Source organism: Mchenga conophoros, linkage group LG17, assembly GCF_057382185.1.
Source record: "Mchenga conophoros isolate Kocher_MC1m ecotype Shallow Benthic linkage group LG17, M_conophoros_male_GT1.1, whole genome shotgun sequence".
Lineage (NCBI taxonomy): Eukaryota > Metazoa > Chordata > Actinopteri > Cichliformes > Cichlidae > Mchenga > Mchenga conophoros.
In genome coordinates, this window is record NC_140542.1 from 39370914 (window position 1) to 39395443 (window position 24530).

The window sequence follows — 24530 nt, forward strand, 5'->3', positions numbered from 1 at the left end:
CCCCCTTGGTGTGGTAAGCCCCGCCCTCTGTTCAAAGATGGTCGTTCACAGTGGACATAGATGTTTCTGTCAAACTATCTGTCTTCTCTTTCCAAAATGTGAACATTAGCATCCTCGAGAGAGTGACCTTTGATCTTTACCTTTGTCCCCACCATTTGACCCTAGAACTGAAGAAGCTGCTCAGATGAGAGGTGAAACGTCTTCAAGCAACTTAAAGAAGTCCAGACGCTTTTCTTTCCAAGCTCCTTAGACTACGATGACCTGGATGACTGAGAACCTTCACAGACACATTCATCCTAGTATCTTCCTCGCGTTTGTGCACAATATGCGTCACAAATTGCCATAATTATATAATAACAACGTGCATGAGCTGATGGTATATTATATTGATGACTAAATGTAATCTGTTACATAAGGGCTGTATGACTCCACAGATGAACTAAGGATGATGATGAAATCTATCTGTTTAGCATGCATTAAGAATCCCTCACATACACACAGGAGTTGAATGAGCTAGAAAGGACCAACCTTGTGCATCGCAGTGGTTCTTGTAGTCCGGACAGCACTGGTTGTACGTTATGCAGTCAGAGTCACAGCTACACAGCCGGCCTCGTTTGAAGTTTTCTCCACAGCGCCCCTTACATGAGTTTTCTGTTGCGCACAAACATCATAATAGACGCACAAACACAGTGAGACTGCACGGCTGGTTGTTAGACGTTATTATATGTAAGGGTTCAGCAATGGTGACCAAAAATCTCAATTCTGCTGGATGCTACAGATCCAAAGAATGAAAAGGCCTCACTTGTGGTGCACTGAGATTCATAGTCGTTGCAGCACTCGCCATAAGACAGACAGTTATAGTCGCACTGGCATCTGTAACCCCTGTAGTACTCGCCACCGCACCGTCCTCTGCAGCTCGCTGTCAGTAACAGTAAAAGAAGGATAAATGTCAGAGGCAGAGGGTGCAGCGATGAGACGACACGTGCGCTCCTGATGTGTCCCGCTTGAGGGCACAGTCTGTGCAACCCTGCCAGAAATTGATTTCTGCTGTAGTGACAAATACATAAGGTACACATAGGTTCCCCCTCAGGTAAATAATTATTTAACAGAGTAAATATGAACGAGTACAAGCAGAAAAAACCTGAAGCATTCCAGGAAAGGCTTTCATTAAAAACAAATGAAACCAAAGAATATTAAAGAATGGAAACCAGTTTAATGTTTCCATGTTACAGGATGCCAGGTTATACTCACTCTGAGCGCCACTAAACGTCAAAGCACAAGCCAGAAAAATAAGCGCACAAAGTAGTGTGGAAGACATCCTCCTGTAGAATCTGAAAGTAGACACAAAAGCACGCACACAAACTCCATCATATTTCCAGTGATGTTTCTGACTGATGTGCCAAAGAGGGACAACACGGGAACAAAAACGTGGCTTACCTCGCCGGAGCCTCGGAGCACTGCTGAAGGTTCGGCTCCGCCTGCTTTTAAAAGGCTGAGAGCTGCAGTGTGACCTCCCATTAATTGGCGGATCCTGTCTAATTAAATGTGCAGTGATCTCACAGGCTGTAGGGAGGGTCCTCCAGTCCAGACTGCAGGTCCAGACAGCATGATTCGCCACAAACAGCTGGAAGGACATCAAAACACGTGTGTCGGACTTTACACACTTCCGAGCAAAAGAAGAAGAAAAAAAAGAAAAGTGTCTGAACCCGACTGTTCACAAGTAGGAAATTCTTTTAGCTTCATCCCAGACTTTAAAGCTTCCAAATAAAAGTCACATGGACACTCAAATAGCAGCTGGCTGTTTTCTGTATATGTTCTATATATCTGTTTATTGTGAATCTGATTTCCCCTTACAGCTGCCATCTATTTTAGAATAAAGCACATACGCACTAAAACTATTCTTAGACAATTTACATTTACTACATCTTTGTTTTAGCAATTATTAAATTATAGATCAAGAGTAAAATCATATTAAATCCTCTCTCCCCCTGTTGGCAGCTGAGTTTCTTGTCACTGCCAAAATAAATAAACTCCTATATTCACCATTTGTACTGTTAAATATGAGGTTTACAGGTGTTGAAGGCCAAAAAGCTGCAATGACAGTGCAAGAGAAGGAAAACAGGGTTGATTTAACGCCTCCTGACCTTCAAGTTGGGGACATTACTGTAGCATTTGCAGCGTCTCAGTAAAAACATGTTTATCTTTAGTATTTAAAGAGGCTGTGACTGCGTTTGGCTGTAACTCCCTCCACCCATAATCAACTTATTCTCTACACTCTTCTTGCTCTGCTGCTGTAACTGGAATTTACAGTAATTTATTAAAGTTACTGTAAATTAATTCACAGCAAATTCAATGTATTTGAATTCGTCACATGTTACTTTATTTCTCTGTATTTTCATTAATAGAATGTTTATTGTGTTTTCATGTAAACTGTTGCAGGATTAACATCGTTTAAAATGTACACCTTTACCTGTAAAACACAGATAGAAAGAAACCTACAACAATGTAGCTTTATTTCTTTTTATTTGTTTGTTTGTTTGTTACTTTCTTTGTAAGTGGAACAAACAGCATCCTTCTTAACAGACAAGACATTTTAATAATTTGAGCCTCGTGTGGCTGTTGTGACGGACCGTATCATGCATGTGGTATTTTTCCATCATGTCATGGTTCAGTTAGAGGAAAAGGGCTCATTAGTACGCTCCTGTCAACCCAATAATAACAACAGGATCTGGTTGAAGTGGCCGAGCCGACCAAACAGTCGGGTCTAGCAGACATCACAGGAAACATCAGCAGAAATATTTCTCACTCATATACTGTGAAATGAGATTGATTAAACCCGCTGATCTTAATTTAAGAACAAAAAAACAACAACCCAGTGACAGGAAAAGAAAAGAAGTGCAAGCTGAACATTTTAGAAAGTAGAGTAAGCACGCCCCCGTGTGTCTGTAACCTTCAGTGCAGCTTTGTATAAATGTATAAATGTTGAACTCATGTAGAAACCAACTTAATAATAGTTGGATGCAATGCTCCCTCTAAGCTGCGCGCGTGCGCACTGCGGGCACGGTCTCTGCGCACAGAAAATCTGCGTTGCGCACAAAAAAAAATCTACCTGAATTGAAATTAAAATTAAAACTTTAACAATTCTGTTTTGCAGTGTTAGTCAGTGAGTGACTGGCTGCTCCCGTATGGGATTAGAGCGATGCCACCTTATCCCACAGTCCAAGCCACAGACGGAACACCTGACGGACAAAGTGTGGACTTTATACCAGTTTTTAAACTGTGTTGATCGGCCACGTAAAACCAGAGTTATGATAAAAATATCTGCAATGTTTGTTTTTCTTCCTGAATACTGTCGTTGTTTATATTTACTGCGGGAAGAAACGGTAAAAACTGCGTTTGATAAGGAAAACGCTCAAAAGCCTGTGAGCAAAAACAAAAACACCCTCCAGCCTTTCCTATTGGTGGAAAAATGTACCATGTGGACCAATCAAAAATGATATGGCAACATGACATTTAGTTGTTTAGGAAGGGGGAAGTTTTAGGAGTGAAGGCGTGTTTGAGATGTGAGAGATTTGCGAAGTTAGCGCAAATCTTGTGTAGTCAGTGTGTAGTGCATTTTCATTGTAAGTGGGCCAAAGCAGTTAATTAAAAGTAGTCTAACATAAATGCTGTAATTTGATTATTTTAATAAACATGTAACTTGCATGGATTGGATGCTGGCGTGACCACAGTGCACACGTCTGCTGCTGCTCACAGTGGTCCAAGTGTCCGCTCAGGGAGTTTGTGCGTTCGCTCAGACACATGAAACATTAGAGGGAACATTGGTTGGATGGTTAAAAGGTTTCCAGCGTTAGAGATATCTTCTCTTAAACCTTATTTCAGAGTGCGGTTTGTTTTTAGTTTAGAAATGTAGCCCTCCTGCAGGGCATTGAAACCAATAATGTGATACCTTTAAGAACTGAGTAAAAAAAAATATAATTTATCTGGATGGGCAGCAAATTAATTAGTTACACCGATGGCAGAGGCAAAGATGCTAAAAGTGAGCGAGATGGATAAGATTAGAAATGAGTATGACGGAGGGACAGCCTGGGTTGAGTGGGGAAAGTGGATATATTAGACAAAGGATGCTAAAGGCTGCTCGGCAGAAGGAAAGAGGAAGACTAAGACTGTAGTGAAGGAGGACGTGTCCTGCTGTGACAGAAGAGGATGGTAGGGATAGGGTGAGATGGAGGGAGAGGATCTGCTTCCTTGTCTCATCCAAAAAATAAGCACAGAAACAATAATACATAAAGTAGGTAAAGTATCCATGAATAGGTGGATGTTCTTGAAAGCAACGAAAGAAAAATGATCATTTAATCTAAGAGGCGTTTTGAGTTTCCTTTACCAACAGATGTCGCTTCCTCTTCACAGACATGAGCAGCCATCTCTCTGCAACACCTCTCCACAGGCCAACAGGGCCCACAGAGAGACACAATCCCAGCCCTGAGGGACAGCCAGACAAAGGCAATGATATCACTGAGACGTGGCACAAGGCACTTATTACCACAGATGGATAGATAGCGCTCTGGGTCTCCTGGGGAGTTCGGAGGACCACTTAGGGGGAAAGAAGGTTTGTTTTGTCTGCGTGTGCTTTTTGAGCAGTGGTCTCCGTCCTCTGTCTCGCCAGCTTTAATTGCCTGCCTGTTCAAGCAGGAGTTAAGCTGATTTGAAAGTGCCTGCTGAGAGCAGGAGCAGGGAGAAGCACTGGAGGAGAGGTGATGCAGAGCCTGTGGCCATACCGTGGACCTCATTCGCTAGATACTAGAAGCAGAGCAGCATCCTATTTGAATGCAAAATAAACAAACAAGAAATAATGCAACAACCGGTGTGTCCGGCCATCACTTTGAGTCTGTTTCAGTTCAATTCCTGTTAAACTCCATTTCAAACAGACCAAATTAGGTAGACAGCAGAAAGAAAAATGGCCATGAAGTGACGAAACTCCCTTATGTGCCATCTGAAATCGTTCCAGCGCCTTTAAATATATCCTTTAAAGAGTACTAATGTTACGAGTGAGGACATGTTCACAAAGAGCCTTTAGAGGGAGACAAATGAGAGCACATCGGCCGGTGTCAGAAGCGACAGTCGAGCGGGATAAGAATAGACACAGCAACAGGTGGCAGGGATTGATGATACGTAATTAAATTCAACAGCTCGTTTCATTTTATTTGTGAGATTTTGCCGGGGATTAAAGGCTCTGATAATTATCCCCCGTTTCATTTGTGTTTGCAGATGGAAGAGGAGGAAATGGCAGTCACACTGCTTGCAAAAAGAGCGATCGCACAGCTTCTGTGCCAGCATCCTGCAGATCCTCTTTCTCTCAACACATGCGTGAAAAATGCCCGACGTGATGTACATTTTGTTTATTATGTCTCACGTTAAGACATCTTAAAATATCTTCCGTGACTTTGTGGTTCGCTGTCGACTCGTGCAAACTGTGAAGGTGGAAGTGATCTAATCTAACCATCTCACAGGAAATAGCACTGACTCTAACATTAAAGCTGAGCTGCACTTCAGTGCTTTTGACATGATGTTCTCCTGCACCCGGTGTGGATTGCAATATTGCACCGCTAATCGTTGAATCGAGCATCAACGCCTCCAGCAGAGAAACCCTCACTGCTCCTGTCTGATGTATAACAGCACCAGAAAGGGCAAGTGAAGGTGCACAGCAGTGAGTGGCAGCAGCTTTGCATGTGGTGAGGGCATCAACCAAAGCAACGCCACACTTTTATGCATTTCATGCCTCTCGCAGAAATAAGGGCTGCTGTTCCCTGATGCATCTCTCAGCAGGTCTGGACACACCTGTGTATTAAAATAACTCCTGCTCTCCCTGCTTGGCTCATTCTTGCTTGCAGTCGGCTTAATTTGACAAACGTTTCTCTTGCTGCACAAACATTACAGACCCCATGTGAGCAGTGCCATGCTGAGTCTGGACCTGCATTTTTGCAGTTCACATTTATGGGTAGATTTTTTTTTTTAATTGCAGAAGTGGGCCGTGTTGAAATGAGACACAACTACACCCTCATACCATTTTTAACCCTGAGAACTGTATTGAATGTTTATATAATAAAGTTGTGTCCTTATCTTTTGAAAAAAATCAGCAGTCTACTGCTATTTTAACCCTCTCCATCAGCTTCATGTGTATCTTACAGGCCTCACTGAGGAACTGATGGAGAACACTCGTTTTACCTTCTCGCAGTCAGTCAGCCTGAAACCATCACCTGCTGAAAGCCTTCTGTCAGTGTCTCCACCATCTGATTTTCATTAGGAGGCTGGCATGAGGGTTAATATATTTCTGCCACCTGCCCCGCTGAAAAAATATTTTGGTTGCTGCACTCATTCATGCATTCAGGCTGGAAATGTCTTAAAATTAATCTTTCAAGGTTAATTCTTTATTTCATGATCTACTGGCTAGTAAACCTGTAAATCACTGCTTTTTTAAACACTTGTTAAAGTTAGAGCAGAGAATTCTTATTACAAAAAAAATATATTCTCTTTTAAATCACAGACATCATTAACTGTGCTACAGCTAAGATTTACTCTGATGGTGACATGAGATGATAAATGATTGAAGCCCTGAGCCAGTCCTGATTTCTTTACATTTCCATGAAAATCAAAATAGATGCATTGATTTGAAATATAGTGGAAATATATGCATACGTCCATGGAAGTAGAGTAAGGCTGTATGAGTCAGTGTTTGGTATACGTAGTGTTCAGGAACAGTTTTCCAGGCTTCTTGAAGGACATTCAAAGCTCTTCTTTGGATGTTGTCTGACTTTTGTTCTGTTCTCTGATCAAGATGATCCACATTGATTCAATAATGTTGAGCTCTGGGATCTGGGGAGGCCAATCTATGACTGCATAACTGCATTGGCAGTGTATTTGGGTCATTGTCATGCTGAAAAATTAAGCTGTTGGCAATCAGATGTTTTCCAGATGGTGCAACAGAATCTTAGAATACTCTTCAGCATTCATAATTACATCAGTTTTAATGCTTTAATGCAAGCGCTCCAGTACCACTGGCTGAAATGCAGCCCCAAACCACGGCAGAGCCGCCACCATGTTATACAGACAGCTGCAGACACTCACTCTTGTATCCTGGGCCAGATTATCCAGTGGGTATTCTGGGCACATGCCCGGATGTACCTGATGTCTCTGGTTGATTAAAGTAGTCTCTATTTTTCCACCTGATTCTTTCCCACTGCACTGCTGAGGGTAGTCTCTCCCAAAGTCAGGTAGCTAGTGAATATGGTACTTCAAAAACAACAGAAATAGACGTGGTTAAGGCCTACCTCTTAGGAAAATTCTCATTTGTTTAACCAGTTTGGGAAAATAACATTGCAGTTAACTTGAAAGTTCTTTAGATGTTCAATGAGAATACGTGGAAGTTAATTTGGAGGTTACCTCCCAGTGGATTTATGAATTAAAATGTTGGTTTGATCTCAATAAAGGAGCCATGGTGAAAGAATTAAACCCAGAGGATATTTCTGTTTTACAATTATTATTATTATTAATTTCTAAGTGGACACATCCCAAACATGCTTTTCCCGAGAAAAGTTCCACTTCACTATATTGGCATTTGGCTTTATTCATTGGGCATGAGGTACTGGTGTGTGTAAAATGTTTGCAGTTTTGTCCTGTTATACAATATTTGAAATGTAAAAAAACAACCAAAACACCACATTTTCAGAAATATTTGTGGGTTTTTTCTTGTTTGTTTGTTTCTTTGCACTACTTGAACACCAAAGTGGCCCTCCAATGAGAAGACAGTGCCGGCAGGGGCCCACAGCTCATTTAAGTTTAAATTAACAGCTGCAACATCTGTTGTGGAAACAGAAAAGTGTCTGAGTGGTAATATTTACCGTTTCCCATTCAAAAGTTTCAAAGGCGACGCTGATGGAGAATGAAGAACAAAGACAGAAATGATCAGCGTTTAAATGCTTCAGTTGTTCGTTGGCTGAACTTTGACGAGCTGTTGTTGAATTTGTTGTACAAACGCATAAAGGGTTCAGGTTCCTATTAAATTGTATATTCTCGATTTTGTGGAGAAGTGATCCAATGGGCTGCCGGTATACACTATTAAACCCGCCTTCTTGTGGTTGCTATGCCTACTCCGCGTTCCTCTCTGATTGAAGGGAGGAGTAGCCAATCAGCGCTGAGCTGGGAGGGAGTTTGCGCTCACACTGGAAACTGCCTGGTGAATTTCTACTACTAACGTCAAACCGCTCAGGGTCCGCTGAAAGCCCGGGGATGGAAAATGTACGATAAGCTGTGTCTGAAAACTCCGTGCAGGTGATACGTTCTTCCTTTTCCTCCTGCCTTCCTTTGTGACATTCTCTGCAGGCAGAAATAGCCTAGAAAGACTGCGCTAGTGCACCGCTATTGAAAATATCGGGCAGTAGTAGACACGCTTGTTTGACATATGAAGCGAGGGAAATCCAGCTAACGCTGAAGGAGAAACTTGGGTGAGACAAGTACGTGGGTATAAAATGTAAGCTATGGCCAGAAGCTGAGCTTTATCTTAATGTTTCCGCAGAAACACTTTGTTTTTGGTCCTGCTAACATAAATATGTTTAATATCCTGTCTCGCACTGAGAGGCTGTTTCTGCTCTGTGATGCTACTTTGCAGTCATTTGAGTGAATTTATTGCCACAGGGTTGTTATTGGGAGTTGAACTGCTCGATGGGGTTTCCTGCATGCTGAAGCAGGTTGTCTGTCGTTGTGATGATTGTTACTAGACAAGTTTATGCAATCATGGAAACCTTTGACTTATAGGCCGGTATTGGTACTGGCGTTTAAGAGTTTAAAATACTGTATGCTCGTACAGGTCTGTCTGTGATAACCTGAAAGCAGCTGCTAATATCAGCTGCATGTGCGTGACCAGCGAGGTGGATCAGAACCAGTCCTGGGTTTAACTGCTGGACATCACAGATCACACACCCGCTGTGGGGCTTCACTGACTTGACTGCAGATGTTTTGTCCTAGATATCCTCTGTCAGTTCTTAGAAGTGTGTCAGGCTTCACCGAGTGACACCTAACTTAAAGACATATGAGGGAATTCGTCTAATACTTCTAAGCAATATGGACATATTCTCTGGGCTGTGAGGTACATTTCAGTTTGCATGTCTGTTTTGTAGCTTCAAAGACACTAAACTGAGAGATGCAGCAAGATATCAACAGAACATGGAAATCAGCTGATACTCATATTGGTTATCTGCAAATATGATAGCAAGAGCACTTGGCAGTTCTCCTGGACAGATGGGGAGATAAATAACAAAAATATTGGACCGACAAAAATCAGCATCAGCCGGTGGCCAAATGACTACTTTATCATGTTAAATGTTTGTGTTGGCCCAGAGTTTCACAATGAGTGTAATGTTTGGAGCTTGTCGTGAGTCTCAGTCTCAACTCAAGAAAAATACATATTGGCAGTTTCATAATGTCCTGATTGTCGGTAAACAAGCAAACCCACATGTAAATCAGGTCCACCCCCTCGCTCCACGTCCTCTCTGTCACTCTGTTGACTGCTGTCAAATAAAGGGAGCTCGAGTGGTGTTAGCCTAACCTTGAATCCACTTTGCTTGATTCTGGAAATGCATCATGTGAAACACCTTCAGGTGCAAGTAAAGGCTCATTTAATTCTGTTGCATCACTTTTGAGGTGCAAATCAACCACTGTCTGGTTGCACCAAAGAAACCATTGTGTGGAAATCCCCGTTTGACTGATAGACATTCTCGCCATGACTTTATGTTAGTTTGCAAGCATGTATAGCGTGAGCCGCAGTGTTTGCAACCTCAGACTGTAGCACAGCTGTCTTTCTCTGTGTGTCTTTGAAACCAAGTGGCAGGAGTTGAGAGTTGAAGGCTGCTGGGATCTTTTGATATGAGAGGTAAACAACACTCTCCCTTGTGCCTTGACTACAAGGAGAAGGTTCTGTTTCCTCCTGACTCTGAGTCAGGGTGAGTGGGATGCAGAGAAAATACTGAAAGGAGGTGTTTTACTATCATTAAATAAAGTATAATGCAGCAGCGTCAGGAGGAATGGATTTCTTTTCTCGATTCTTTTGTTTACAGACGTCATTAGAACGGATTGCGTTTGATTGCTCGCTGTTCATTCGCTCACTAAGCTGCGTGTTTTCACACCCCCGCACCGATCTCTGCCTAAAAATCTGATTGCACATGGACCAAAAGTTCGATCTCGATGTAGAAGGACGCGTATACTGGTTTCAACATAAATGACGATGCGGTCTAAGTTTGTCATTTTTATTAGGCCGTTTGATGTTGTGGGTTTATTTTGGTTATTGACGGTGTGTTTCTTTCTGGGAGTCTTAAGGTCGGTATGATATCTAGATTCATGCGCACTGTGTTCGGTCAAACTGCTGGCATCATCATAGATTGAGTCTTAAATCAGCTACGTTGGCATTCGTTGAGTAGTTGCTTGTGAAGATGCTGATGTTTAGCTGATTATGTGACGAAGGCTTATATCACGGCGGTTGCAAAGAATCTCTGCTCTTCCCACGGAGTCTTCACTCTGTGTTGAAGGTCAAGGTCATACTTGTCGTTTTAGGTGTCATTTTTCCAATTTTAACCAGAATTGTTACTCATCCTTGAGTATTGTGTGATTTTTACTGAGCCCTGCACACAGTCATCACCTAATGGATCAAGGTGAAGGTCACGCTTGAAAATTCATAGTTTCACATAGACTTGGATTCTGTTAATCAGAGACAGATGGACAAAAGTGTTTCAATGAGTCGAAGTTACTCAGCGTAAAAGCCTGTGTGTGTGTGTGTGTGTGTGTGTGTGTGTGTGTGTGTGTGTGCGTGCGTGCGTGTGCGTGCATGTGTGTGCGTGTGTGTGCGTGCATGCACACGTGCGTGAGGAAACACTGCATCTTTCAAGACGCACACAAACCTACAGATGTTATTACGTGCCTGGTAAGGCTTTGCAGTATCTCTGGAGCAGCTGAAGACAGAAAGTCTGTCTGAGTGCTGGACAGGTGCTGTGCAAGATGGATAAATATTGTACGGTGACACAGTTCTGCCACTGTTGTGTTTTCCACGTATAAAATATTTGACTTTTCGTGATTTTAAGTCTGGGATTCACACGAACCGTCTCTGCTGGTCTGCCTGGCTCCGTCTCCTTCACTGATGTCACTGAACAGTGAATAAGTTGGCAACGCGAGTTCTTCTCGTCATTGCCAACTTACCAGCTGTGTTGCTACATTTAGTCCTTTCACAGTTATTTTATTTGTTTATTTATTTTTGTTGTTGTTTGTTTTGTCTAAATATTACGTACTGCTGCTAAGCGAAGCACTTAATACTGACCGCTGGATATAAAAATGCCCTGATGTATTCACATAGTGGTGCTCCAGGACTGATCATTACAGGACCGTTTGGAGAGCTGTTGGCTAACAGGTGATTTCTGTATTTACAAGAGGTGGAATAACCAGACACCACACAATATGATATTATTGGGATTTTTAACATTTTCCAATATGATGATTAACCTTCCTGTTCTATGGGAATATAAGCAGAGTAACATCAGCTAGCTTGAGGTGATTCCTATAGACCGGGGGTAGGCAACTCCAGGCCTCGAGTGCCGGTGTCCTGCAGGTTTTAGATCGCACCCTGGGTTAACACACCTGAATCAAATGATTAGTTCATTACCAGGCCTCTGGAGAACTTGAAGAAATGCTGAGGAGTCATTTAGCCCTTTAAATCAGCTGTGATGGATCATGGACTCATCTAAAACCTCCAGGACACCGGCACTCGAGGCCTGGAGTTGCCTACCCCTGCTATAGACTGATGGCAACATGTTGACAATCTATGCATCTTACAATTTAGACAGTAAGTGTTGAAAATCTTCAGCTCTGTCTCTGAGACTGATTGCATTCGGTCCAAGTCAGACACCATTATTCGTGCAATCCCCTCGTAATTGCCTTTTTATTTATTTATTTCTGTCCCGTCTCTCACCAGCCTGGTTCTGCCAGAGGTTTCTTCCTGTTGAAAGGCAGTTTTTCCTTCCCAGTTTTGCCAGATTTTTTCCCCAAGGGGGGTTGATCTTCACCTTACACTATAAAGTGCCTTGAGGCAACTGTTGTTCTGATTTGCCACCATGTAAATAAGATGGAATCGAACTGACTTAATCAAAAGGGGCCATAAGTGTGCAGCACCCTCAAGCTTGGGACAAACACGAGGTCACCACAGGTTGCAGTTGGTTGGAGAATGTGAAGAAATCAGGCAGATATCATTTCTATTTTATTTATGTATCTATTTATTTTGTGTAGGTGGAGGGAGGCTGCTCTCCCACTTGCACTCGCGTGACTGAGCCGTTAGTTTACTCTGAATTAGAAGGTCGCTTTTTCCAGATAAGTGTGTTGTACGTTTTTTTGTTTGAGCCGATTTAGTGAATGTTTGCTCCGCTAATGTTATCTGAGGAAGGTGGTGCATGAGATGAGCCTCGTTTGTAGGATTCCCAGTGTCTCTGTGTATTTTGCAGTGTAACAGCACAGCAAACGCAGTAAAATTGTTGTGGGAGACCAAAAGCATGGGCACCTAGGGATCATTCCAGGTGAGATATGTAGTAGTTACTGGTCATTATCTATGCAGCCACAGCGAGTGAGTAAGCCGGCCACCTGAGAAGATAATACAGGCAGTGAAAAAGTACCCGAACCTCTCATGACTCCCTCAAACATTGCTGACTCGCACTTTCTCTCACCTGCTGCACACAGCCAATTACTGAAGCACATACACTCTGTTACAACCTGGTATTTCCTCCTGCAGGCAGAAGAGGACAAATAAAAAGAGCTCCCTGTTCTGCATTTTAATTTGGAAGCACCAGATGCCTGCACTGAACTGATGCTTTAACCTGTTTGAACAGTCCTTCGGCTCGACCTTTCAAAAATGCTCATGTGCACACAGAGCCACACGATCAATTATACATGTGTGTTTTCATATGTAGGCTGGAGCACCGCAAGGCCTTCCCTTGTCTTTGCCAAGCAGGGCAAGACCTAGAGACAGGAAACAGTCGAGTGAAGCTCTTTTGTAATAAAGAGAACACTTTCAGTTCTGAGCTGCTCTTTATTTTACAGTAAAATATTTTATGTAAAATATTGTATACTTTTAAAGCAGTTGGAGTTACATGTAAGAAATTTGAATGAAAGCAAGATTAAAATAAAATAAAAAATGTATCTAAAACCACGACCTGTGCCTGAGGTCACGAGCGAGTCCAGCCAAGCTCCTCTTGTAGCAGATGGGAGGGTCCCGAGGCAGGATGGAGGACTGAGCTCGCGCCTTCGGCTCTCGCCCGGGTCTGTTTCTGAGCGCTCAGCAGAGCGAGAAGAAGCGTTGAATTAAAATAAATGACAGGAACACGGAGAGTGACTTCAATTTAAGATTATTTTAATTACTTCAGATTAAAACTAAAATCAGCCACCAGAAGGGAAACTCTGAGTCAGTGACAGGTTGTCTTTTCATGTAGTTTAGAGTAATACAAGTGTATTTATTGGGCTGTTTTATGTGTGGTGGTGGTTTAAAATGTTTCATTTTTCCGTTAATGAAGAAACGTGTCGAGCAGTACAACTAAAAGTTGTTGGTTGCAGGAGGAGGAATTTACTCTTTCCTGTACCTGATACTGTAAATATGTTTTTAGCTGCTGATCAAACAAAACAAACAATTTAAGGAGTGGTAATCCAAGACAAAATAACTGGTTTTCACCGGGACTGTTTGACTATTCTTTAAAGATCACCCGACACCCCGGACTGGTCTCAGATGACTGAGCGTAGTACCACACCTGTAATATGTGCGCTTTAACTGGTACAGTTTGCAATATAAAGGAATATTACACCATGTCACCTAATCTTACCAAGTCTCACGTGCTTTGCGAGTGTGATACCGGGTACATAGTAGACCAGCGGTCCCCAGCCTTTTTTGCGCCGGTTTAATGTCAGATAATATTTCCACGGACCGGCCTTTAAGGTGTCGCGGATAAATACAACAACATAAAATGACCACGACAAAAACCGTGGTATTTTGTAAATATAACAATAAAGGCGAATTCACTTTGCAATTGTGTAACTTTATTAGCAGCGTCCACCTGAAATGTGCCAACAACACTGACAGTAACGTCCTCCTCTCTGCCCCTTAATGCTCTCTGGTCGCTATGGTAACGGGTAAATATTTCTTTCAAAATAAGACGCGCAACTACAATGCGGCAAAAGACCCAGGGAAACGGAGTTAACGTTAAAAAACCCTGAAAACCATAAATTTCACACCCGAGCCTCAACTCTCGCGGCCCAACACCGGTCCACGGCCCGGGGGTTGGGGACCGCTGTAGTAGAGGACTCGCATTTCTTTTGATAAATGTCCCCAAAGTGTTTCTAGATGCTTTCCCAGCAGCAGTAGTACTGGTTTTATATACATTTTTATTTTTTTGATAGACAAAGCTTTTTTAAGTTAAGATATACTCTTACATGTAAAGATTTGCTGCTTTTCTTTGTTTTTCGTTGCAACCTTAGGCCATAAAGAAGCAAAAATGACTCAATTCTGACTAATTTACCCTTCAAAGAGTCGTCTTGTCACCTCCACTGCTGTCCTTTTAAAGAGCACTTCCTGAACGCCGTATGTGAATTAGAGGTGGGAATCACCATACATCCCACGATACGATATTATCACAATACTTAACGCACGATACGATATTATTGCAATTTTTAAAAATATTTTGCGATATTCAGATTCTGTACATAAAGGTAAACTTTATCAATATTCATTTTATCTAATATCAAAGTCTCGCACTCAGTCTTTCTCTCAGTTCAGTCAGTTTTATTGTTGACAAACTGAACGGTTTGTATTACAGTCTAGTCCAACTTAACTGAATGCAACCATCTGGTACAATTACAGCTATTCTGAACTATGCAATATGAAAACTATGCAGCCCCTTCAGCAACTGAAGAATTTGAAAGTAAATTAAAACAAAATATAATTTTACATTAAATAAAAAAGTTTTAAACGTAATTAAAATAAAACACGTCTTAAATTAAAATAAGTAAACTGTCGTGTTTATTGCTGCCAAAAAAAGGTTAAACACATTTGGACAGTGTCAGGATTCTTGCTCAGAAAAAGGATCAACGTGCTCTGAAGTCAGAGCACAAAAACCTTTTTGTAACAAAATATCTATTTCTGCCGTCCCTGTATCGATACATTATTAGCAAACAAAATATCACGATGCTACACAGTATCGATTTTCCCCCCACCCCTAATGTGAATATAACAAAAATAAAAACGCCATCTTCTCTAGCCGTGCATAGCGCTCGATGAGCGGCTCTGGCCTTACGCAGCTGGTCGTGCCAAGCTTAGAAGTGATGCTCGCCTGGCACGTTGTCATAGACTGGACTCGACTGGAGCTGTGTGCTGCAGTAACAAAAGCGCATTCAGGCCGGGACAATGGGGAGCTGACAGCCCGGGTTGTGTTTATCACTCTGCTTTTTCTTTCGCTGCTTTCCTCCTGTTTATTGTGTTTGCCGTCTCTCCGCTTCTCTCTTCTGCTCTCGGTCGTTGCCTGTGCTTACGTTCAGCAGGCAGCGCGTTTGTCACTGTAAGAGAATAGCTGTGCACAGTGTGGCTTCGTCATTAAACACAGGGTGTAATTCTGTCACGGTAGTGACAGCGATCTGATTGTTGGGTTCAGGCTCTGCTTTAGCACACTTTTGTTGACTCATTTGTTTGGTGGGCAGCAATTTGTGGGTGCTGAGGTAGTTGTCTATAATTGTAGCAATCATGTTTTCTTATAATAGACCAGCAATGAATCACCAAGAGGATTTTGTACGTCTGTAAGATCACGGTCTCATGTGGACAATTGATCCAATCTTTCAGCCTCAAGAAGCAGCCCGGCTGTCTGTTTTTGTTTTGTTTTTGTGATCAGTCACTTTAATGAGTTTGTTTAAAGGATATCAGCAAGACATGAAAACGCTCATTGCAAATTGCCAGAGATTAAGCCGGCATGCTGAAATACTAATGCCCATACATTTTCCATTTGCAACAAATCCTAATAGTCCTGAAGGCGGCCCAGCATCCGAGCACGTCATTTGCTTGAATGTTTATTATTAGACTCATAAAGTTAAAGCAGTCGGTCCAACGATGAACTTACGAAAAGTTCGTTTTGTTTTTTCAAGTAGACGTGAAATATTTTTTTGGTTTAAGTTTCTCAGAAGTACGAGGAGAGTCCCAAAGTCAGGTCTCCAAAGACGTAGAGAAACTGTTCGTACGGCTGTTGGCCCCACTGTTGTGATTGGTCCTTCCTCCCAAACAAGCATGCGCGGCTTCGCTGGGATGCTCAATCTTGAAAATGGAACATCGCGCAGTTATTTTGATTTTTGAACCAAAAAGGTGATGAAGCGGTTGAAATTCATTGACAGTTAATGGAAGTATACGGACAGCTATGCATGGATGTAAAAAACTTTGCAAGTGTTGTAGAGAGTTTACAGCCTGGTGTCATAGCGGCATCCTAAAACTGTCACAGCGTTTACAAAAATGATCGACCGAAAATAAATAATTCTTCAACCTTTAAAATGATGCAAATATGATAGAAAATAAACAGTTGTTTTATTTCAGGAAAAAATAGGAGACCTTACTTTTGGGTTCGCCCTCGTAAATATATTGTTGTCATAGACTGTATCGTGCAAAGGTTTGTGGTCATTTAGTCATCTCATTATTCTTGTTATCCTTACTGTAAAACAGGAAATCTCTCTCTGTTTGTTTCTTTGTCCACAATCTCCTCCGACACAATCAGGATTTGAGCTACAAACTTGGCACTGGTACATTTTCTGGGCCCATCATCCATGCAAACAGTGACGTTGCGACAGCTCCCTACCATTTTGGGTGTGAGCACTCAGTCTGCGTGATAATTCACCAAGGAAAACCTCCACATCAGAGCTGCTGTAGGACAGAAGAAGAGAAGTGAGAAGCAAAGTTGTTCTGTCAGAAAGCTTTTAGCGACATGTTGTTTTTTTTGCATTATGCCATTTTAATTTCACAACATCGTCTCGTTTATATCGACAAAAGCTGAATGAGGCATCTTATAACATCATCGTGTTATAATGTGATATGTGTTGCGTACTTGCGTTCATACAACGCCTTATAAAAGCATTGAATGTCATGGTTTGCAGCATCAACAGGCCCAGCAGTACTGCAGCATGCTACAGTAAAACTAACCAGAAATGTTATGAATGAAACTCTTGTTTACAGAGACTCTTTAACATAATCCAAGTTTATCGTGTTTATATCATAACTGATCATTGGAAACAGCCTTTTTTATCAGGTCAGCACAGCTGAAAACTGTTAAACTGCTAATCAAAGAGTGAATGCATCTGTATAGCTGAGTATCGGAGCAGCTTTCTGGGTCTCTTCTGTCTCATTGCAGTTTTAAAACAGGAACCGCTCCTCTCACAGAGCCCCCCCCCCCCACTGTCCATCAATCAAGAGAAGTGTATCAGTGTCTCTGCTGTGATAAATGTTCTTGTCTGTAAAAGTAGTAGTACTATTGTTGAAAACTTCCCAAATTAATTATTATTTCTCAGAGCAATTTGTTTTAAGCTGAAACTCAACCTACAAAAGCAAATGCACCAGACAATTTCGACCGTTTTTAGTGTTGAAAAGTCAAAGTGCTCATGTTAAATTAAAAATGTCCCTCTGTAGCTGTGCGTCCATTAGAAATGTGAAAAGTTCCTTTGATCAGTAATTGTTCTGCCTCTGTCCTGGTTGACACTCCTCTGTAACATTGTAACAACAAAAGGAGGATCTGAGCGTGTGCTCACATTCCTCAGCCTCCCTTTAAGGTCTTTGCCAGGGTGCTGGAGAAGAGATTCCTTCAATCCGGGGGGGATAATGCACTTTTCACGTGGTTGTGCGAGACCGGGCCAACTCTTTGTCCACTCGAAGATTTGGTGGACAGAATTTCGAGGCACAGCCAGTAAGCAGAGGGTTTCTGCTTCGGTGGCCTTGGGATGACCTCTCTACATTTTGCTGATGATTTATCAGACAGAGACCTCCAGCTAGCACTGGGGCAGTTTGCAGCCAAGTGTGAGGTGTTGGTGATGAAATTTAGAAGCTCCAACTCTGAAACCGTGGTTCTCAGCGGCAGAAAGGCGGCAAAAGTTTCGGTATCTCGGGTTCTTGTTTGTGGGTGATGGATCATAGATGGTTTGGTGTGATTCAGCAGTGACGGACTGTGCTGAAGAGGTAGCTGAGTATAAAAGCAAAGTGGTCAATTTATATGTCAGCCTCACAGAGTAGAGCTGCTAAAGTCTGCGTTTCTCTGCTTAGGCTACAGCTCACATGGCCCTAAAGGTGGTAGACTACGCGAGGAAATAATTTTTGGTATTAGCTGATTAGTTAATGAGTTGTTTCTTCGGTGCTTATATAACATGTAGTCCCATTCCACGTGTCATTCTGTTAGCAATGATGAAGAAAGTAAGTGGGGAAAAAATACAATCCAAAGTCTGAATATTTTGTAATGAAACTCGATTTTACAGGTCAGTGCCCACAGGTTTGATATGATGGAAGGAAACATCCACACTGATGTCTCGCTCTAAATTACTGTCCTCAGTAGTGAGTCATCCCATTGGCAGATGTGGCAGAGCAGTGCTGGAGTCTGTTGGTGGCGGTGACACAAAATGAGCTCTCCTCCACACTTCACCAAATCAGGTTTAAAACTGATAGCGAAGGACAGCGGAGCTGCTCCGCAGTGCAGCCGACGCCGGTCGCTCCATCAGTTCGGTCCGCCTGCCCATGTCCTCTCTCACACTGCGTCTCACATCTGCACTTGGGTAACAGCAGTAAGTCTGACTGCTGTTTCTGGCAAATGAATTCACGCATTTGTTCATTAGAAATAATTCTGGTGATTATTTTCGAGACAACATTTTCCTGTCATTCCCATTTCGTCCAGTTTAAAAGCCGGTGTTATTAAGTCTCGTCAGTATTCAGAGATTATAATGGTTTCTGATTGTACAACTCGTTTGGTATTAATAGATGATGAAAAGCATCATTTTGACACCTTTACTGATTGCTTCCTTCCCGTCCTTCAGCTGTTCGAAGGTTTGTTCACCGATCCGACTCTGTGCTGTGGCTCGTTTGTTTTATCTTTTAGTCACACTACGTGTCCTTTTTCGTCCTTTCCTCTGTTCCTTTGCCTCGTTTTTTAACACCTGCTTTGCTCCCAGAGCTTGTGACAAATGCGCCTCCTCCGAGGTTAGCAGGGCATCTTTATTTTATGCTCAACTGTGTCATTACATTTAACCCAGTTCCATTTTTATTTTGCTTTTTGAGCCAGATGAGGATGCCGGTGTCTGAAAGCGCGAGGAGACACGTGGGGACTCGTTCCTCTGTCCTCTCAAGCAAAGGAAGGAGAAAGGCAGGTGGAGGTGGTGAGGAGGCGGGAGTTTGGGTTGACCTTCCCTTACCCTCCTTCCCTCCTCCCTCCTGTCAGAGAGACGTCTGCTAGTAGAGCCATCGCTGGCAAAGGCGAAGGGAAAGGAAATGAAAACTGAAATGCTTAGTATGGGCGGAGAGGATGCATCATTTATATCCTGCTGTGGGTAGTTCTTGTTCCTGTATGAGACCTTATTTCATTCCTTCCCATCTGCTTTTTAAAGGCCTAATTTTTCATGGCAGCCGTCTGCGTGTTGTCAGGCAGTGTGAGGGTGGCAGAAGACGAGGTTAGAGTGTTTTTAATTGATAAGGCTGCATTTCCTCCCTGTGTGGCTGTTAAAGATATATTTTCCTCCTCGTGTTTAGTTTTAGTTGCATTGCCTGTGTTGCCGTTCTGCATCTGCTCGTCTTCGGCCTGCAGTGCCAACGCCAAAAATAAGGGTTGATCGGGTGTGTAGAAAACAGAATTACCTGATGCCGATGAAAGGCCGTTTGAAGTTCTGCCAAAAAAACATTTCTAAAAATAATTTCATCGCATGTTTCTCAGAAAAAGGCATGTAAACGGTTTCAGTGCGTTTTTAATTGGTGGATAATCAGTCCAATTTTCAGAGTAAATATTTGTTAATTTATATATTATTACATCACATTTTGGGTCATTTAGACCAAAATACTCAATTTTGCTCTACATGGGCCTGATATCCAGTTACGAGGACGTTATGCTGCTACTGTTCTATCAAGCTTGTAAACGAGTATCCTCATATGTGGCTCTCATTTTTCTTAGAAACAAAAATTAGGTAAAAAAAATAAATCTGGTAATTCTTTGTTTTTACATTCATCAGGTCCCAATCAGCCCAAATATCAAAGAGAAATTAAAACTGCTGCTGTGGAAGAGTTCGTGTCTCAGGAGGTTAAGCCACCTTTATTGTCCCAAAGAGCAGGACGAGATTGAAGGAATCTGAGAACATGAGCACCGTTGCCTATTTTTGAATTTTGCCACATATTTTGGTGCAATCCTCCAAGATAATAAAACACTAACACAAATAAATTAAAAATATTGGATGCAGCAGATCGTGATATTGCTGTTAGTTTGGTTTGACTATTGCAGATCCAGCGGCCTAATATTTAACCTAATATCACCTCGGCATCAGTGACCAAACATTCATATTCTACAAAGTTTGGTTCGTTGAGGGGAAAAAACTTGGAAACTGTGGCCCAACTTTAGTGTTTCACACTATGAGAAAATTTGTATCACAGTATTTTTTAAGACTGTTGCTTCATAAAGTCGAAGGTTAGAATTAACATGATTTCTGCATAATTGAGCTTTTATAAATGTATAAGGACTGTGTGGAATAATAACGCTCTTTAATGGCAACATTAAAAATAAAATAAAACCACATGATTGTTCGACATATGACTACAACGTTGGTCCTTGACAGGTGGCTTCTTTTGTTGCTAAACAGAAAACATTTGGCCCGTTGGTGTCAGTGTTTCCACAGCAGAACTTCACACGGACACGTCGCTCTGTCAGGAAAAACATCCGTTAGATTTGCCTCGCCTCGTTCCCCTTGGCGTTTGTGGACGAGATGCCAGAGTCTGATTTTATAAAGCCGGGGAACTTGCAGACAGCAGACGCAGCTCCTGTCTTTGTCACAAGTTTCTTTGATCCATCTCTGGTCTCCTGTTGATCTGCCGCTACAGTTTGCTCAGCTGTTCACAGACTGTCGTGCTACCTGACTGCCTAGCATTACCCAGCATGCTTTTCATTAGTGAAATGTTATAAACGTGCGATGATCTTATATATTTATATGATTTTTAGGTTTAGAACCATTATTGAGGAGGGTGCACAGTTGTACCTCCTCTCACTGTACTCTACAGTCCTACTAGTATCCAGTAATATAAGTCACTCGAGAGGACACAGAGGACTTTTGCCTTCTTACTGACATGGTCAGGTAAAGCTAAGGTTTAGGCCCCGCCCACAGTGGACACAAGACTGGTCAGTGAATTTTTTGCAAGCTGTGAATAGTTGACGAGTGGTTGCTGGAGGTTGCTCGCAGTGACTAGTGTGAAATGATTTGTGTACGGTGCTGCACTGAAAACCTTGCGATCGCTGTGGTTGCCAGCAGACTCCTGGAGTTGCCTGTATTTTGCACGGAAGATGCTGACGTGTCTGCAGACACTCGTAAACTACTCGCTATTCTGCATTGAAACTGCGAAAAGTGCGACGCCAACCAGAAACGGTGTCTGCTCACCTTCACAATAAAAGTTTGAAATGTGTGCACAGCTTTTACTGTGAAGGCAAACGGTCTCTGTTTCTGGTTGTTTCTTACTTTCTCCAAGCTTCACTACAGTCTGGAGAGAAACTGAGAAGTGTTTGTACAAGTCGGCAGCTTTCAATCCCGGGTGGGTCCGGTGGTGCTGCACCCTGCTCAACACGACGCATTCAGTAGATGCGATCAGTGAAACTTTATCGATATGTCATAAGAAAGTGTCAGGCGTGAGTCTCACACCCACACTGTGACATTACAGCAACTCACGTTTCCAAATGTCAAGCGTTTAATCGGTGCATAACGCGTTTCAGCATGTTCGCTGCTTGTGCGAGCAGTCAGTAGATGTTGCACATGGCAGGACCAAAAACTGCGCCCACATTTATTTCCTGAATAAAAAATGATCTGGAGTTTGAGGAATCAGGGTCACAGAGTGTCCCACTTCTTCCCAGGGCTCTGTTTGCCCCAGAGCTGATTTCAGCTCAACGTTTAGTTGGAACCAGGCGGAGAATGCTGGATGTCAGCTACTTCTATACATGCCAGCACCGTGGGTATGGTGTCTTTGTGCTGCGTCAGGACTGTGAGGATTAGAGCTAAAAGTATATGTAATTAACTCAGATCTACGAGCAGGTTTCGGTGTCTTTGTGACGCGTCTGTTTTTATCTGGTGTGCTCCCTTTGCCCCCCTTTCTGCTTGCCTAAAAACCATCTGGTGCTCTGGTCAGATCTGCCGTCCCGCTGCACGGCTGCCGTGGAAATCTGCTCAGGCAGGATTTATTAGTAGTGGGTTAAAACCTGTAAAATATTCTGACAACGAGGACCAGCATTTCTCTGAAAGGTTAGGATAGCGTTTTATAAATATCGAGGTTGGCCAGTGATAATCATTTGAGGTACTGACGAGAAGTTGTTGGGTTTTTATTAAATAAATTGATTGATGTGCTGGTGTATGACCTCCACCGCTGACTCCGCCCATATTAAAGGCCAAAGATGATGAATCTTACGGTGGCAGCGCTGCAGTAGTCGGTCATTAATCATCTTCAGGAGTTTGTTTGGTTTCCACACTGTACAGCAGATATGAAAATATTGGCAAAGTGTAGTTTCGCTGGAAATCGATACACTAAGCATTGATATCAGTCGTGCAGCTGCTGCTCCGCAGTATTTCCGTCCCTCCTGTGGGCTCTCCTCCTCTGCCCAACACAAAGCTGTCTGCAGGCCTCCAGTCCTGCTGCTGAGCTAATTACTGAGGTGTGAGGAGTTTCAGGTGTGTGTGTGTGTGTGTGTGTGTGTGCATGCACACTCTAGGGCTTGCTGTGTTGGTTTCTGCATGTGTGGCTGTTGTCTTATGCCAGGTCACCAGGACTGAGCTGAATCTGTGCCAATAGAAGGAGAGGGCTGTTGTCAACACACACACACACACACACACACACACACACACACACACACACACACACAGTCAGCAGAATAACAGATAACAGGAACCCTGCGTGAGCCCTGGGGAAACTCTTGCCCCATTATGGATTCTCTTGCAAAGGGCAGGATGCTTTGTGTACACGTTGCATTAAAGTGTTTGTGTTTCTTTGATATAATTGTGTATGCAGGGGCTTAAAAGGTGCATGTTGCTCTGCTGCTGCAGTGCACTTCCTCCTGTCACCAGCAAATTAAAAATAAACCTCTCGTGAAAACGGTGGACGCACGACAAGTCGTATTTAAGCTCTGAGGCGATGGGGGTCACATGTTGTTCTGATGTCGTGCGATCTTTGATTTTCCTGTTCGACCGCTCGCACAGACGTGCGTTGGCATGTGTGACAGTGCTTGTGTGTCGGTAATAAATTGTAATAAACTGTTGCAATCCAGAAATGTTGAGCAGATAAGCAGAGTGTTTGCTGCATGCATGTTCAAACCTAAATGCACCAGTAGCTGTGCTGCGATGAAGTGCAGCACATGCACGTCTTTTCTTTTCTTCTTTCCGTGGAGGTTACCTTGGTCTCTTCTGCCTCGTTCACTCCATCGATCGCTCTCTCTCTCCTCCCCTGTTCTTTCCTCCCCCATCTCTCCCGTGTCACCCCTCCTCCCTTCATTCTCTGAATTTATCCTTTGAAGTCATCTGTGAAGCTCCTCTCTGCTCTCCCTCAGGAGTTCCCTTCCTACGCTCAAAGTGTCTCAAGAGTTTCTACAAAGCTGGACTTTGCTGAAATCGTTTACATGCGTTTTGCTGACACTTTGATAGTTTGTCACAGGGCAGAGGAGAATCTTTGACATTTCCACATTTTATAGAGTTACAAAACATCCTCTGGGTCATTTTCCTCTCCAGCATGTGGAGAGAAGGGGGGGAGAGAATCTAGACGTCACACTTTTCTCTAATGCGGCTCTCCCTCTTTCTTACAGATTGCTGTGACGTTCTGAGTGAAGATGGCATTATTTCAGAACAACTTCTGGGTAAGTGTCTTGAAAACCTCTTTAAATGGAGTAACGCTGCAGGGCACGTGCAAAGATCTCTAACTGAACTTGGTCACCTGTGGTAGCTGGATCACAGCTATGACTGACCCAGCTTCTCATTCATATTCTCCACAGACAGTCGTGCCTCTCTGTTGTGCATCAGGTACAAACAGGAAGTGCTTGTTACCAATAGATACCAGTCTTTTATTTAGATCTCAGCTTTCAAGCAGTCTCATTTAAATTCTGCTTCTAGGCTGAGATGATGGTGATGAATGGCTTTTAACTCGCAGTTACTAGTTATTATGTTAAGACTTTATTTATTTAAAATAACTGTTATGTGGCAGATGCTGTTGATGGGCATCAGTGATTTTTGGC

At 42.7% G+C, this 24530-nt stretch overlaps 2 protein-coding genes across 6 annotated transcripts in view; one reads left to right on the forward strand and one right to left on the reverse strand.

Annotated features, from left to right (window-relative positions):
- prg4b (proteoglycan 4b) overlaps nt 1–1597 on the reverse strand; it is a 6784-nt gene extending 5187 nt beyond the window's left edge. For both annotated transcript variants that reach the window (XM_085251417.1, XM_085251416.1), the window contains exons 1-4: nt 1438–1597; nt 1252–1331; nt 803–919; nt 529–651 (exon numbers count right to left, since the gene is read on the reverse strand). In XM_085251417.1, coding sequence (XP_085107543.1) covers nt 529–651; nt 803–919; nt 1252–1318 — 307 coding nt within the window. In that variant the 5' untranslated portion in view covers nt 1319–1331; nt 1438–1597. The remainder of the gene's footprint in view (nt 1–528; nt 652–802; nt 920–1251; nt 1332–1437) is intronic.
- A 6597-nt stretch (nt 1598–8194) lies between these two features.
- The window catches only part of fcho1 (FCH and mu domain containing endocytic adaptor 1), a 62584-nt gene continuing 46248 nt past the window's right edge, over nt 8195–24530 (forward strand). For 2 of the 4 annotated variants that reach the window (XM_085251406.1, XM_085251408.1), the window contains exons 1-2: nt 8196–8328; nt 24105–24155. In XM_085251406.1, coding sequence (XP_085107532.1) covers nt 24129–24155 — 27 coding nt within the window. In that variant the 5' untranslated portion in view covers nt 8196–8328; nt 24105–24128. Of the gene's footprint in view, nt 8329–11831; nt 11882–24104; nt 24156–24530 lie in introns of those variants that run through there. The other 2 variants (XM_085251409.1, XM_085251407.1) reach the window with 2 other exon arrangements.